The 16,117-nt window shown below is 33.3% G+C and overlaps 2 protein-coding genes across 2 annotated transcripts in view; one reads left to right on the top strand and one right to left on the bottom strand.

Annotated features, from left to right (window-relative positions):
- LOC123712947 overlaps positions 1-16,117 on the top strand; it is a 111,945-nt gene that overhangs the window by 26,497 nt on the left and 69,331 nt on the right. Inside the window, exon 3 of the mRNA XM_045666359.1 lies at positions 8,937-8,982. Coding sequence (XP_045522315.1) covers positions 8,937-8,982 — 46 coding nt within the window. The remainder of the gene's footprint in view (positions 1-8,936; positions 8,983-16,117) is intronic.
- Positions 5,858-8,714, bottom strand: LOC123712948. The gene is made up of 2 exons (XM_045666360.1): positions 8,475-8,714; positions 5,858-6,549 (listed from the first exon to the last, which is right to left on the bottom strand). Exons 1-2 carry the CDS (start codon positions 8,650-8,652, stop codon positions 6,071-6,073), a joined length of 657 nt encoding a protein of 218 aa, XP_045522316.1. The 5' UTR covers positions 8,653-8,714; the 3' UTR covers positions 5,858-6,070.

Genomic DNA, 16,117 nt, shown 5'->3' on the forward strand with positions numbered 1-16,117 from the left:
CTGAGCGTTTCCTAGGCAGTTTTTGCCCACCACTAGTTGCCGATTCCACTTGGATCCTTCAAGAAAACAGCATACCAATTATCGTGTGTCGCATTGAGTGACCGTGGGCGATCACTTAATCATCATCAGATCAGCCTCCTCCTCCAGCCTCCGATTTGCCCTGTTCTATTAAAATAATAACTTCTGTTAATTTATATCTATAGAGCAGAAATTAGTGATGTGCTGGGCAGTTCACAGCCTCCGAGCACCTAGTATATACGCTAAGCGTACTGAGTACTAGAATTGTGATTCTACTTTTCTGTATTAAGATATTTAAAATGTATTAATGTTATTTAAATTCATAAATATTACTTAAATAGATATATATTTATTTAAGTAATATTTATCATCGAAGAAATCGCTACATAAAGTCAAGTAGCAATATAGAAATCTTTATAAGGTTTTAGTCAATCTTAACTAGATTTAGAGATAGATTTTAGTGCTATTTCAGCTATTAATTTATATTTTTTTGAAAACTTTTGATGTGACAGCGTCTAATGGATCCATGAACGCCGGCTGCTCACACGACAAGGCATCACTCATTGTTCCGTTACGCTTATTGTACGCTTGCGCTGAATCTATCTGTCATCCACTGTATTGGCGTATGCTTCCGGCGAATCACTCCTTCTTTGTATCCAAATAAAAGTCATAATTCAATCAAAATGATTCAATTTTATTAATAAAAATATGCAATTCATGTTTTGTTATGACGATGTCATGTTGAACAATCGTGAACCGACTTTATAGACGGCAATTTTTGAAGTAATATGTAACATTTGTAATGTTATATTTTTCATTTAGTTTGCCTAATGAAGCTTTTTGTTTTACAACTTTCTAGCTCTCGGCCGCATTTTCGCTTCCGTTAATTTTAGAATTTTAGGCAGAGATTACTATAATCAATTGATATAAATCGTACATTAATCTGTTTGGTAGTTTATTACAATCACAGCCAAGGACTTCATTTTAAAATTCAAATTCTCTCACTTCTCATGAAACGTAAATTATATAAAGCTTTTTATAAATTTGATGATTATTTATGATCCTAATCCTTTGCTTCAAACAGTTTTGAATCATAAACTTGGCACTTAAAAATATTGTTGGATTTTTTTGCCAGTTCCTCATGCCCGGTCTACGCCCTTGACTTGCGAACTAGTAGTAAATATAAATTTAGAATCAAATTAACACTTTTTGGAGTTTACTCCTTAAGAAACGATTTGAGTTATAAGGCCCGGTACGGAAATTTTATAAGGAGTAAAATCAAGTGTAACACGAAAAGTTGAGGCGTTACGTAGAAAGAGACAGAGATCTGTAGGATTGAACGTGTAACAGAATGATTCCATCTCATTCTCTCTCTAAAATTGGATTTGTATAAATTGAACACAATTATTATTGTTATTATTATTATTATTTATATTGTTTTGTAACATACTTTATGTAATACGCTTTATTGAAGTAATTTAAATAATCCGAATAATTACAGATATATGTTTGTTTCTCTTATCATTTTAGCAGATGCGTTCATTTACCCTTTTTTTCTATTCGATATACATCATAATTATCGTTCGTAAGGAGTAATCTCCAAACGTGCGTCGTAGCTGACACACACACATTTTTTTCTTTTCAAAGTTTAGTTAGTTATTTTGAGTTTCAAATTAAACTATAGCAAACGAGTACCAGTAGTAAAAAATAGCCTAGTACGGTTATTAATTGAGTATTGCATACGCGACGCATCTCTAGTAGTAACACTACACTTGGGGCGCCACATCAAAGTCCAATCGAAATGTAAGTCACGTAGTAACAATAGTATCGACAAACGCCCAGTTAGCTGCATTCTGATCGTATCTTCTTATGATTCACGATGCTTCCGCCCCATTACATACTTCTCCATATAATTGCTACTGTTTGAAGACTTATATAAATAAATAGCATTGAAGACAGCACTCGGTAGGCTCAACGTCTTTGATAACGGCGATCTGTTTTGGTCTATTGAATGAACTTGAAACCCTGGGCTGCAATTAACGGAATTTCCGATTAAGTGTTTCGACTCCAACACTGTTGGACGAGACTTGGCGAACTGCGACTCCCGTATGACACGTTATCTTACCTTAAAAGATTTGGAGTCGTTCACAATTTTATTAAGTCTTTATTCATCCCCATCTTATTGAGATACAAATAAATCAATAACATATGAATAAATCAGTACCGCTACAACCATTTTGGGCTTTAGATTTCCGTACCTGTTTCATGATCATCTCGCAATATAATACGCAAGTAGGCAATCAGTCTTTGCCCGACAAGTTGACTTTTTGGGTCTAAGGCAAGCATGGTTTCGTCATACTTTCTATCTGTTCATGCGAATGCGCAAGCGATCGAACCACCTTAGGGTTGAGAGTCGCGCGCTGAAGTCGCCAGGCCAACACTGCTCGAACAACTTACCTACAACAATTGTAGAAATAATTTTGCAAAGAGTTATAAATTATTATTTGTCTTGATTTAAATATCTGGTTTACGAAACCTTCAGTTGCATTATAGCGATGCATTAATTGAATTGATTGTTAAGGCCTTGGCATAAATTGTATTGCTATAGGCTAGGTTTATTAGTTGTACCAATGGAATACTTTTATGTCTTCAACTATTTTTTTATATAGAACAGGTCACAACGAGAAGGAGGCTTGCCTGATGATAAGTGATACTGCCAATCGACCCTCGCAATACCAGAGGCAAGCGAGTGCGTTGTTTTATTAGAATGTTCTTGAAGGCCCCTAAGTCGAATTGGTTCGGCTGGACAGCTGGTTCCACATAGTGGTGGTACGCGGCAAAATGCCTTAAAAAACGCTCAGTTGTGTACCAGGAGGAGGTGATACGGTTGGAATTTCTGTCTCGACGTCAAATGACAGTCAGCTGCTATTTATTGGAACAACACCTCTGAACACTCTCCGTGGTAAATACGGTAGAAGATGCAGAGTTACCCAACATTTCGACGCAACGCCAAGGGGTCAAGCTGAAAGAGATTAGTCGTCAACGATATAACGACTATTTCATAGTGCAATCCTGGGTTCAATTCCGGTGATTTTAATTATTGTTTTCATGATAATTCCGTTGTTTATTTGTCTATGAATGAATCAGCAACAACAAGCAACATAAGCGCTGCGTCATTTCAATTAATTTGCGATACATGTTTTTGCTTGCTTCTACTAAGTTTAATTGAAATGTTTTTATATATGTGAAAAGTGACCTCATGAAAACAAAATTCAATTACACGGCTTTAATTCACCTTTCTCTGTTCATCATACCGTAAACACAGTCAGTCAGTAAAGGAGTGCATTATGCAGTTGTTTAATGAGAGTTAAAATCTATAGTTAATACTACAGTATCAATGATAAGTACATTTAGTAAATTGAAAGTTTATTGTCCTGTGGAGGTGTTTACGAACATCCAATGTTGAAGTGAAAACTGTTGGGTTTGGTTATAACTATAATAGACGTAGACAACGTTTAATACTAATGAAACACACACGGAAAAACACAATATAATAATAATCATAATCAAAAAGCGAAAGAAAAATAACAAAAACAATATTTTTTTTAAGTTATAATATACGTTTTTCATTTGTTATAAACGTGTAAAAAAGTTTTTTAGTACACGTGTTCCACAGCGTTGGTCATTCAGCCAGAGACCACAACAGTTAGTTTTCGCATGAGACCCAAAAAAAGGAACAGAAAGTAATAATAATAATAGTCAAAACTAACAATGTAAGTATTCTTTACTTTGTAGTATCTTGATAGATTTTTGTGTAAAAGTCTATATAATAAATATAAGTATTTATATAAAAGTAAGTACTAACCTGCGCACCATAAGTTTTATAGAATTAGGTTTCAGTCTGTCTTAAACTTGTACATGTCCTAAAAGCAGCTTTAACGACAGTTGTTGCAGTTGACACATTTTTTCATGTGCAAATCGATTTTCGAATAATTCTATAACGAATCTTTTTCTGCTGAGGTTATTTATAAGGAAGATTTAACCACTGCAGAAAAAAATTCGTTGCCTAAAAGGCATGCCATCAAAACCCAAACTTGTGAGAACCGTGTACAAGTCGGTCTAATTATTCAGTCACTAAGACACCTTCTTGTGTCAACTTATTACGTAATTAGCTAACTTAACATCGTATAGTGACCATATCAATGTTATAATAATAAATTTTTAAACAGATTGCGCTGGCCTTCTAATATAATTATATTAAGGCTTTTAGTTTTATCCACAACAACGTGTTATCCAAAATGGCCTGAACTGTTGGAGGAAAAGTTGGTGTCGCTTTTTCGTTTGACATGGCAAGCCGTGACCCCAGGATAAAGAAAATCTTATACGAATAACGCCATTTTCACAGTGCCTTTAATCAATGACGTAATATAAGATTGTACTGTACAAACATGGAGAGGTTTATTTAATATTTAAATGTGAAAGTACATGTTATTAAGTTCTCACGATTAAAATATAGCACTGAATTTGGAGTATTTTATTATTTTATGCAACCACCATATAATGCGGTCAAAATGGCAACCATCAAATGTCTGTTTTATCAAGTTATAGACCATACCAAAATATATAGAATATATTAAATTATTGTTATTTATATGTTATTCCATAACAAGACGTTATAAGGACGTGGAAAGATTTAGTCGTCTTATCAGTTATCACACATACATCTTATTTAACTACTGATATGCTTTTATTTGAGATTTCAATGACATTCAGGGGAACATTTTTGAAGTTAAACTTCTTTATCGGCGTTGGTAAAAAATTGACTGTCACATTTTTCCGTTACGCGCCATATTTTTCGTATCCCCACCACGGTTGATTCGAAGCCATTAATAACAAAAATATATAATAACGATAACAATGACAGTAGTAATAATATTACAATTAATTAAATTCTGTAATAATTCTAGTAGTAATAAGGTAAAATGAAATAATTGTATTATTTGTATTCATGTCTATGATAATAAAAGACTTTCATTAAACTTTATCTAACCAATGTCTGTAAAGTTGCATATAGTAGATAATTTTTCGATAAATAATGTCAAATAGAAGTTTCACTTCTTACGTGTGTACAGTAGTACTTGCAAATATTTGTTTAAAGCTAAGTTTAGAGTATAGTAACTATACCATTGAACTGTTAATGCCAATGGGGTAACTTTTGGCATTAGCGTCCCACCCCCAACCCTGAGCTCTTGAGTTTAAATAAATGCTGTGGAACAGTTTTTTGTTCCTTCCCTTAGACGCATACATCAGGCAAAGTAGACTGATGGGTTACTTAAAGTTAAAAGAACTTGATTTGAACGAGAAACACGTCACCATCAGCCATCCCAATCTTAGTCCACTTGGCTCATTCTGATATGTTTATTTAATGTCCCTTTGAAATGGTTAACTCGATAATATTACGAATAATTTATTTATTTTGTAACACTACAAAAAGTAGTTAGAATTTTGTTTTTGCATGTTATATACCATATTTCAATTAGATATATGAATTGTGGCTTGACTAAACAATTATAAATTAAATGACGTACGGAATATATTTTGATATTGACAAAAATCTGCCTATATGTGATTTTAACTTTGTAATTATGTGTGATATATGAAAGTTCCTCTTTATCTGTATCCATTCTAAGATCCAGATATTTATCCCATCTTCTGTTAGTGATATCAACGTCTGAACTTTTTGTTACTTGTATTATTTTTCAACACTCAAAATACATTGACTTTCCCACTAGATTTTACTAAATGATTTAAAATATTAATTAAAACTCAGTGATTACATATAAGTCTTTATTAAAAAAATAATTCAATCAAGCTTGCCAGTGGTTTAATAACACAACAGTGTAATGCATTTACAACTGTACACCACATGAATGAATAATAAAATAAATTTATATAAATGTAAAAACCACGATTTCTTATTTCTATAGTAATATAATTAACCAGCGATAATTATCATGAGTGGTCTTGAATAACAGCCTCTTTTCCCTTAAATCTACTTCCGATTCTTATCCACATCGTCGAAGGTAATCTTCTGCAAAACCCTCATGACTTCAATACGAGCTTCGAGCTTCCGTCGATCCGAGAGCTTTCTAAACATCGGTATCAGAGACATGACAAATTGCCTATCATCATCATCTTCATCTCTGGCTTTCTTTTTACTCTCTAATACATCACTCTGTTCCTCTTCATATGCTTCTGGCACTATACTTACTTCCTGGGGATCTGTGAAGGCGAAATCTATGTCTTCCGTCTCGTATTGAGCTTCTAATGGATCGCTATCATCGTCACTGTACTTAATTTCAACGTCGGTGGTATCACCACCAAGAAAAGTGAGGTCGTTAAAGTAGCCATATCTTTTTCTTTTTCTTATTGCTATAGAATTCTCAACTTTGAATCGTTCCCTGCGCTGTAGTTTCAGTTCTCTCGTGTAACATGTCCGGAGGCTTTTCCAACGCTTCTGAATGTCGCGAACTGCAAAGAAAAGTTCTGTAAGTTTTCAGACGGAAAAGCCAAACTTATCGGTTTTCCAGACTTGGCTTATTAAAAGTGCCTAACACAGCAATACATAGAACATATAGATTTTAATTATTTAAAAACGAGCTACTATTACAGTTTAATCCAATGCGGTAATCATTTGATTGTTTTTTTTCTTCCTAAGTAAATATTTACTCCATCTTTGGCTTAAGTATGTTAGCTCTTTGGTATATATAATTTATGTTAGCTGTAAGAAAAAATATAAACAACAAAGCGAACTAAGCTGCCAAAGGCTTACAAGGATTATAAGGATGACATTAGTTTATAGCGTCATAAAAGTAGATTTAATCAATTTAACGCGAGTTTATTGTAAAACATAAAAACACCTGACAAGTATTTTTCTATGAACTAACATAAGTGTTATTTTATAGACTGGCGTGGTTTGAATGTCATAAATTGTGGGATTTTGACGACTTCCAAAAAAACTAATACTTTCTACTGCGTGGCCTGGCCTACCCACACTATTTACCGGTTTTTTCTATTTCCTCAACTGAGACTGAGCGATTCTAAACCATAAGATCGTCTTTGGCATGCAAAGGTTCAACTATGAATGTATCAATATCCTATACGTTTCGGAAATATAAAAAATAATTTAAGAAGCCACTCGCGAGAGCTCCGTGTCATTGAGTGTCCAACTTAACATCATCCCTTTGCGTTTTTTCTAGCCAAGTCCTTAAAGCTGCTTACTACAAAGTACTTTTCCGTAAATTTAATGACTTTATCGATAAAATCATGTGTATTTGATCACAAATACCGGTAAAGTCTGATAATTTTTTTGTCAAAATCTAAGTTTAATATAATTTCTGCCAAAACGGTAATATACACGGCGTAGCACGTTTATTGCTATACGTAGAAACTACAAAATGTTTCGGTCAGTGAACTGTCGACTATTCGTCTTAATACTGTGGATTAATTTCAACAATATTGGAAATATACAATAATAATCAAGTATGTTTATTCATTTTAAGTACAATTTCATTACAATGTGTAAGATTTGGGAACCCTTTTAAGTAAAAAAAATATACCTGTGTCAGGGTTTCCAGCTCTTTCATAACAAACTTAGTTATACATTCCATAAAATATTTAATTTATATATAATTTAGTTACATCTTTTATTTATTTTTTTGTTATTGATTTTTAACTGTTATCAACACGCTTGAGTGCATAAGTGAGTGAGTGAGTGAGTCAGTGAGTGAATGAATAAAGTCTGTACGAAATATGAAGTATTATTATTACAAGACTGTTTTTATATTAAGTTTTTAACATTATTTAAAATTATAAATTATTGTTAGCATATATTGACATATATGTTTACAATACAGTGAGGAAATGCTGCCAGTGGTAAAGATACACAACACAAGGTCACAACAGAGACAAAACATTTTGAATTTGTTTTAATATTTTTTATTATTATTCTTATTATTACTATGTAGGTTAAGAAAATTGTTAATACTGTATTTTTGATTGTTATGATTACTAATAAACAACATTTATTATATAATAAAACCACGTAGTAATAATAATTATAATATACAAATAATAAATAGTAAATTTAGTCCCTGTGGCTGTGTATCTAAAGCAGGCATTTCCTGGTTGTATTCCGATATTTATTCGTTGAGAGAACCAGCTCTGGGGTCATAGGTTCTATCAGTCGCCAACCTAAATCTTCCTAACCTAAACCTAAAAGTCAAAGGGAACAAAATCAAAGTTGGAGGAATGAATTTTCCTATATATATTACGACATTTAACACACGTTCTTGTAAACCTAAATACATTTTAGTTTCTCTACTAAACCACCACTTAAAACCAGTGAACAACTTTTAATAGATGTCGCGACATCGTAAATAAGTCGGTCAACTCACCGCCTTCAACTCGTTCAACTGGCTTCAATTCGTCCCAGCTCGGGTGAACTTCCATACAAACTTCTCGCCACAACCTGTCTTTATGTTTCCTATGACTGTACATAGGATCATTTTTCGTATACAATGCTGGTCTACTTTTGATAGATTTAATTAATTTAATTGGGTTAATTTCAAACATAATCGCGCGACAAATCGACGTGCAGTTGATGTTGTGAACGACCGGTTACTGATTACAAAATGGCGGCCGCGTGCGACCCTCGCCGCGCAACGATCGCGCCGCATTCGTCGCCATTTTGTTGCGTCACGTTGCGATTGTCAACGTATCGCTTTGTTCGCTAATCATATAATCGCTGTCGTTATAACGTTTTCTAGAATATTTCTGTTGGAAATTTATTGCGCGGGCAATATATAGTATGATAAGATTGTATTTTCGTCGATTTAATTAAATTTTTTTCGTTTCAGTGGAAATCGAGATGGTGTGTCATGCGAAAATTGTCTCCAGTTGCAGGTATGCTAATTCACTACTTTATAAACTTTCCTTTTTTAAAATATCCCGGTCTATAAATATTTCCGGAAAAGGCACATAAATCATTAGATTCGAATTTTAAAAATGATTAACAATTTTTTGTATCATAGAAGATAATTAATTTATTTACCATCTGTATGTAACATAGACAATAGATAATTTATATCGAATGACTTTCTGTGGTTAATTCAAAGTCGAAGTTCTACTCGTTAACACATATAAATTCATAGTATTTAAAGCAAGAAATATGATGTCACTATTCTCAGAACTTTCAAGGTAATCGTCTATGCTCTATTACCATTCTTATCGCTTATGGTACTTAAGTATCTGCATGTTTATTATAATCTAGAAATATATTTTCATATAGGTACGGTTTCTCCCTTATTTATAAAATTGACCACAGACAGAGTATGTAATATAAAAAAATACAGATAAAATATCGTCGAAATTTTTTTTTCTATATCAAATAACTCAAGTTTATAGTATGATCTATTAATAAAATAGGGCTAGTCCAGGTTCGAATGACATAATTTAAATATTTTGAATATAAATAGTATTTTTGAAATCTAGTTATTAAGTTAATTCCTTACAGAAATACAAATCTTAGTCAAACATTATTGTACATATATTAAAGTGTTTAGCGCCATTTCATTAATGAATGCTATTATAATTACAAGTAAGCAATTACCAATACACATTAAGTCATTATCATTAATTGAACCAAGAACAAAAAGTATTTTTATAATTATCAGAATTACCTTGCCATCCCGTTACACGGTTTACGCGGATAGACAAATAAACACAACTGCTGCTGGTTCTCCTAGCCAAAAATTGTCTTGACCTCCGAAATGAAACTTCTCAAACACTTCCAGCGCTCTCTGTCCTTTGCGAGCTCACGCCAATTGCTGCAGCACTCCTCTCCCACTCTATCGATCCGGCGGTTCCTAGACCGACCTACTGGTCTCTGAGCCACTGCCCCATCCAACGAAGATGAATATAAAATACATAATAAAATACTACGAGTAGTATGTTAAGTGCATATAGACGGAAAAGCCTTTGGTACACAGCCATTTAGAGCCACTAGACCAACGCTACTATAACCCTGAGTATGCTGTATAAAAATATTTGCTATTTTTTTAGATATATATTTCTTAATTTTTCTTACATAATTTAGGTCTAATTGTAAAAACAGCTACCTTGTTTCTCCAATTGTTTCTCCAAAAAAAAAGTAATTCTTGCCAATGACAGTGTTGCAATAATCAATTACAAATTTCTCAGTATTCTCCAAGCTAAGAATAATTTCGAGAGTCTAGTGACATCAGCGTAAAGCTATTGCTTTACTCACTGTGTTATTGAAACTTGATACACTCTTTGATCAATTGCGTTCTGTCATGTTTTTAACAGTATTTCATATTAAAAGCCTATGCCAGTAGTGAAAAATCAGGGTAAGTATACATGATACAGTATGAACGTAATTAGAAAACTGCTTACAATTTAATACATATTAAAGCTTTTGGATTTAAATTTCAGATCATTTAAGTTTAAATATATTTATATTTTTATCGTCTCAAGAATTTCTAGACATCTTTTTGGCAAAGTCCTCTTCCAAAATCCGCCATTTCTGGCTGCACTGTGCCACTCTCTCATGTACCATCGGCTGTTCCCTTAATCTGGTCTTCTACCTTCTAAATTGTGTACCTCGGTATACCATGAGCACCAAATTAATATTTTCTTGCTCCACTTTTCCGTTCTTCTTGCCATGTGCCACGCCTATTTTCAATTAAGTTTATTTATTTTCAATGTGACATCTCCTTAACCTTTTTAATGATGCTTAAATTTATTTTATCAATATATAATTTTAAAAGTTAAGTACTTTTGACCTGGGTACTCACACCCTGAGGTCATAGGTTTGATCTTCGGCTTGTACAGCGTAATAGCTTTTCTGTCTATGTGCGCATTTAACATTCACGATGAACAGTGATGAAACACATCGTGAGAAAACCGTCTTTAGATAGAAAAATTCGACGGCGTAAGGCACATGAGGCTGTTCACCCACTTGTCTATAAATAATCACGAAGGTCTGAGGACCAGACCTAAAACGTTTTATTTATGATTGAAAAAAAACTCAAATTATGTTGTCATGTTCTAACCGCATTGCTGTAACTTCGGTGGTCGGAAAGGGAGCTGCATGATTTGAGGCCGCATATACCTTCTTAGTTATTTTGGCAACATTTTCGTCAGTTCGACAATATCTAATTCTTAGTATGAAAAATGAATAACTTAAATTCTTTTTCCGCACAGACTATAAATTTACGTTGACGTATTTTCCATATAATCTGTAGTATATGTAGTCTGTTGTATAGCCTATGTAGTAGCTGACATTTGGTAACATGTTCTTAGTAAATCGCACAGTGGGTAAGTCACAAAAGGTGTTTACTATTTTGATACTTGAATAAATCTCTCAACGTTTGTTTGTTTTCGTATGAATTTTATTTTATTTATCTTGTGTTCGCGGTAATAGGCATCCGTTAGTGATTTATAGAAACGCTCTCGTTTTATTCGGATAATATAAGATTTATTCACTAAGTTTACCGACTTGCTAGTCAGAAGTTTAAAACTCTGTAAATTTTACATCCATAACTTAAATTTAAATACGCAAGTAGGTGATCAGCCTTCTGTGCCTGACGCACGCCGTAGACTTTTTTTGGGTAAGGCAAATCCGGTTTCCTCACGATGTTTTCCTTGTTCGTTCGAGCGAATGTTAAATGCGCACATAGAAAGAAAATCCATTGGTGCACAGCCGTGGATCGAACCTACGACCTCAGGGATTAGTGTCGCACGCTGAAGCCTCTCGGCTAACACTGCTACATTGTTTTATTAAGACATTTCAATAAATTATTACGTTAGCCTGCATGGCTTAAAATAATTTCCCTTATAATGGTTACTTTAAACTGCAATACTAATATCCATAAGAGGGCCGACTCTTAAGGGCCTAGAAATTACCACACACTTAATATCGCAAAGGTTAAAACAAATCTTTGCCTTAGAAACCGTTATGCACAGTTCTCTAGCAAATTTAATTTATAATTATAGTTTAATATGCCATTAAATCGAGAAGCACTCGAAAGGGCTTCGACCGAATACAAACATTCCTTTGTGAAGCTATGAATAGTTTGTGGGAATATATGCGCCACTTCTGGTTTGTGGGATAAACGAAAGTTTAGCTCATACCTTCAAGAGCCATGTTCAGAACCACAGAAGTGTCCATGGACGATTGGCACATCTACGTTAATATTGAAATTGGCGCTTTGTTTCTAAAAAGTACCTTTTTAAATATAATATATATAATTAGTTAAAGTATGTTTGATACAATTGCTATCTAAGCACTTTTGCCATCTTATAAGCAGTTCATTGATCCCTATACAAAAAATAAATCAGATGGAAATCAATAAAATCTGTAAAGGTTTCGACTGTCCCATCAAAGGTAAATTTTCTTCCTTGCAAGAAGTTTGGAATTGCTAACCAGGAGATATTTGAGGTCAAAGTGGCCAGTACGTCAAGAGGTTATTTTCATATTTAAGGACATAATATAATCTTCAACTTAAGTATATAAATAAAAGTCTAACCACTGCCTGCTCCTTTTTTGACAAGGAAGTGTGACGTATAATGTTTATGTATTTACTTAGTATTGTCTTTGGTTAACATAGCTTTTACACATTGAAAGAAGAAACAATTTGTAACCGGATTAAAGCTATTTGTATTAGTATAAACTTATAATTATTTTACATTAAAATTATGTAAAATAATTATAAGTTTATTATAACTGTTGAAAAATTGTTTTCTTTTAAATATGTATTTACTTTACAAAGGCACTCCTACAAAACAAACATACTTACAGAGAGAACACAGGACATACAAAAAACAATTATAAAAGGGAAACTGAATCATATAAAAATAGTTATCGACAATAAACGAGATTAAGAAATTAATTAAAGCTCCAGTTGGCACCTGGTCTGACTACCGGTGACCCCAGAGCTGGTGCTTTCCTCGCTCAGCGAATAGGTATCGCAATACAACGAGAAAATGCTGCCAGGTACACTGCCACAGGGACCACACTTAAAATTGTTATTAATTTCTAGCTATCAATTGTCCAGGCAAGTAGTATTATATATAGTAGGATAAGATTTGAGCCTAGATTTCAATAATCGATAACACAAAGCCACCTAAAGTTACCTAAACATCTACAATTGACATCGATAAATCATTTTTGACAAATATAATATTCGGATAAATCACGCGATAAATCGATACCATTGCATTTTATCAATAGTCATGTCACGAGAATCGTGAGTCGTGACTGGCTAAGTATTTGTATATTACGTCTATTTTAGACTTTATGCCTTTGACATTGAGTCCATTTTAAGTTAACTCTATAAGACAAATATAATCTTTCCCTTGTTGAATTGGTGTCACAAAATTGTACAGAGAAAACTGAATGGAGATTTATAAAAAATGTTTTGCAATTTTATTATATATACTGCACTGCTATATATTGTATAACTTGGTTATATACTTACGTAGTGTCCACAATTTCATTGTCCTGGTGGGCAGATGTGTTCGTCCCAATTAAAAGCTATGTAAATAAAAATATGTATTTAACTTGCTTTGAGCACTGCTGGCGTAGCGACTTCAGTCCGACTCTCATCTCGGAGATCGTAGGTTCGATCTCCGGCTGTGTACCAATGAACTTTGTGTCTATGTGCGCATTTAACATTCGCTTAAAGGGCTATGGAAAACGTCGTGAGGAAACCTGCTTGCCTTAGATCCATAAAGTCGACGACGTGTCAGGCACAGGCTGACAACCTACTAGCCTATTAGATTCATTTAGATTCATTCATTAGATCATGAAACAAATACGAAGTCTGAGGATCAAGCTCGCCAGTGCGTTGACGGCCTTTTAAGGATTGGTACGCTTGAAGGAGCCTAATTCGAATTGTTTGGGTTACAAACCTTAAAGCTACTTTATAAAACACTCAGCTGTGGAACGACGGACGTCGAAGTGATAACTTTAGAATTTCGTATTCGTCCTCAACGTCTGATGATAAAAAGTCAGCTGTAGCTATTAATCCGAACAACTGTTCTAAACTACATAATGGAAACAGCCACGGAAAAGCTGGTGACAAGATGAAGATGAAAGAGGCTTGTATATAATTAATTTTACGACTTATTTGCACCTGCGAATTTTTGTAAGCAGGTGGGTGACAGGTGACATCAGTGTGCCATGATTGAAACTTTTCTTGGAAGAACATCTTGAAAAGAGTTTTTAGTTCTGGGAGTGTGTATATTTAAAGTTAAAAGTTTCGGTTCGAAGAGAGATATTGTATATATTATTTATTTATTAACAGTTCGGTGCATTACAATATATAAATTGAACATAATTAAATTAAAAGGAGGGCAACTGGCGGCCTTATCGCTTTCCAGCGATCTCTTCCAAACCACTGTGAGATGAGAAAAAAATGTATTAAATTAGATAAGGTAGGCAAGAAGTGCAAAAATACGTATTACACATAGATAAGGATACATGAAAAAGAAAAATTAAAAGTATTTTTGTGTTATCCCTTCATTTATCCGTATAAAATAACGCTTTTAACAGGATTTCTGCCCGTTTTTTTCTTTCCACATAAGAGCGTTTTTTTCTTCTTGAGAAAATGGGCTTATCTGATGATAAGTCACAACACTCTCAATGCCAAAGGGTTCTTTGGAACGCTCCTTTCTGGATGTTTTAGGACTTATACTCGAACCATACAACTGTATAATTCAAGTATACAGAGAAAGTTTTCTGAGGTTATCGAACAGTAAAGTTCACCCCACAGGAACAAAAATTTCCTGTAGGCTCCCGTGAGCGTTGCCGGCCTTTTAAGCTGTCGAAGGACGCTGAAAATTTACCGCCCGTTATATAAAAAAATGCACATACCATCACGGTAGAAGCTCTGCTTGGTAACTGATTTTTGCCCGACTTTTGTGTGCCGTGTTCCCTTTAATTAATAATTGTAAACCTTTTTGCAATGCTAAAGTAGTCAAATAGCATTTGATGTATCTTAGTATTTAATTTCATTCAATTCAGTTCAGTGGCATTCATTGGAGCAAGCGGTATGGAAATCTTTTCCAAATACATTCATGGAAGAGAAAATTGTTGGTGTTAAAACGTTTTTTACTTACAAATATTGGAGGTTATTTAAAGGATGTAAACGTTATTACGTTTCTAGCTATATCTAATATAGCTATATATCATATAATTTCAAGGGTCCAAAATTACAAAAAGAAATTTCAAAAGAAATGTCTAATTTAATGTATGTTTTTTAGGTTAAGATTGTAAATACTGTATATTTGTTGTGTGTAAATTTTATTTTCTGATAAATTTTATGAAAACTTTATGATTTAAAAGACAATATTTTACATAGAATGTAAGTAATTGTTTTACTCTTGCTCAGAAAACAGTATGATCCCCATAAAACTATTTGTGGTACTTCCTCCCTCATTGTTTACTTTTCCACTTCATCACTTAGGGCGCTTTTATAACCTTACAAACGAACACATCCAAAAATAAGTTCGGTGCTGTGTTTATAAAAAAACTATAACATCGTGGATGTAACTTAATAATATTCTTAACTTATAATTAGTAGTGACAAACTAATTATAAATGCCAAATAAATTATGCACTCTAATCTAAGAAATTACTTTACTATCGACCATTAAATAGTCGTAAATTTATAGAAATGATTAACAAATCAAATAAACCTATTTCTTTAACGAAAATCGCGTTTTAACTGATTTGAAATTGACAGTTGTTAGTGACAATAACGACAGCTGACAGTTACGCCTTTTCTTCGACATTTAATTTTAGAGGTTGCAGGTTTTGTGTAAACGAAATTGTATTAATTGTTTGGTTTATTACGATTGTTTGTTATATTGTTTATTATTATTAAGATTTTAATATATAAAATACATCTTTTGGTACTCTGTGATATATATTATAGGTAAAAGAGTGTTTTAAAGTTATATTTTGACTATCAATTATTGATTCTCCTTGACACGTATTAGCGTGTTGCCAGAATTA

The sequence above is a fragment of the Pieris brassicae genome, chromosome 8 (genome assembly GCF_905147105.1).
Source record: "Pieris brassicae chromosome 8, ilPieBrab1.1, whole genome shotgun sequence".
Classification (NCBI taxonomy): Eukaryota; Metazoa; Arthropoda; class Insecta; order Lepidoptera; family Pieridae; genus Pieris; species Pieris brassicae.

Coding starts and splice junctions, on each gene's coding strand:
- LOC123712948 (XM_045666360.1), bottom strand. CDS start 8,652: ATGTTTGAAATTAACCCAATTAAATTAATTAAATCTATCAAAAGTAGA. Junction 6,550..8,474: donor AGTTGAACGAGTTGAAGGCG/GTGAGTTGACCG, acceptor TTTTCTTTGCAG/TTCGCGACATTCAGAAGCGT.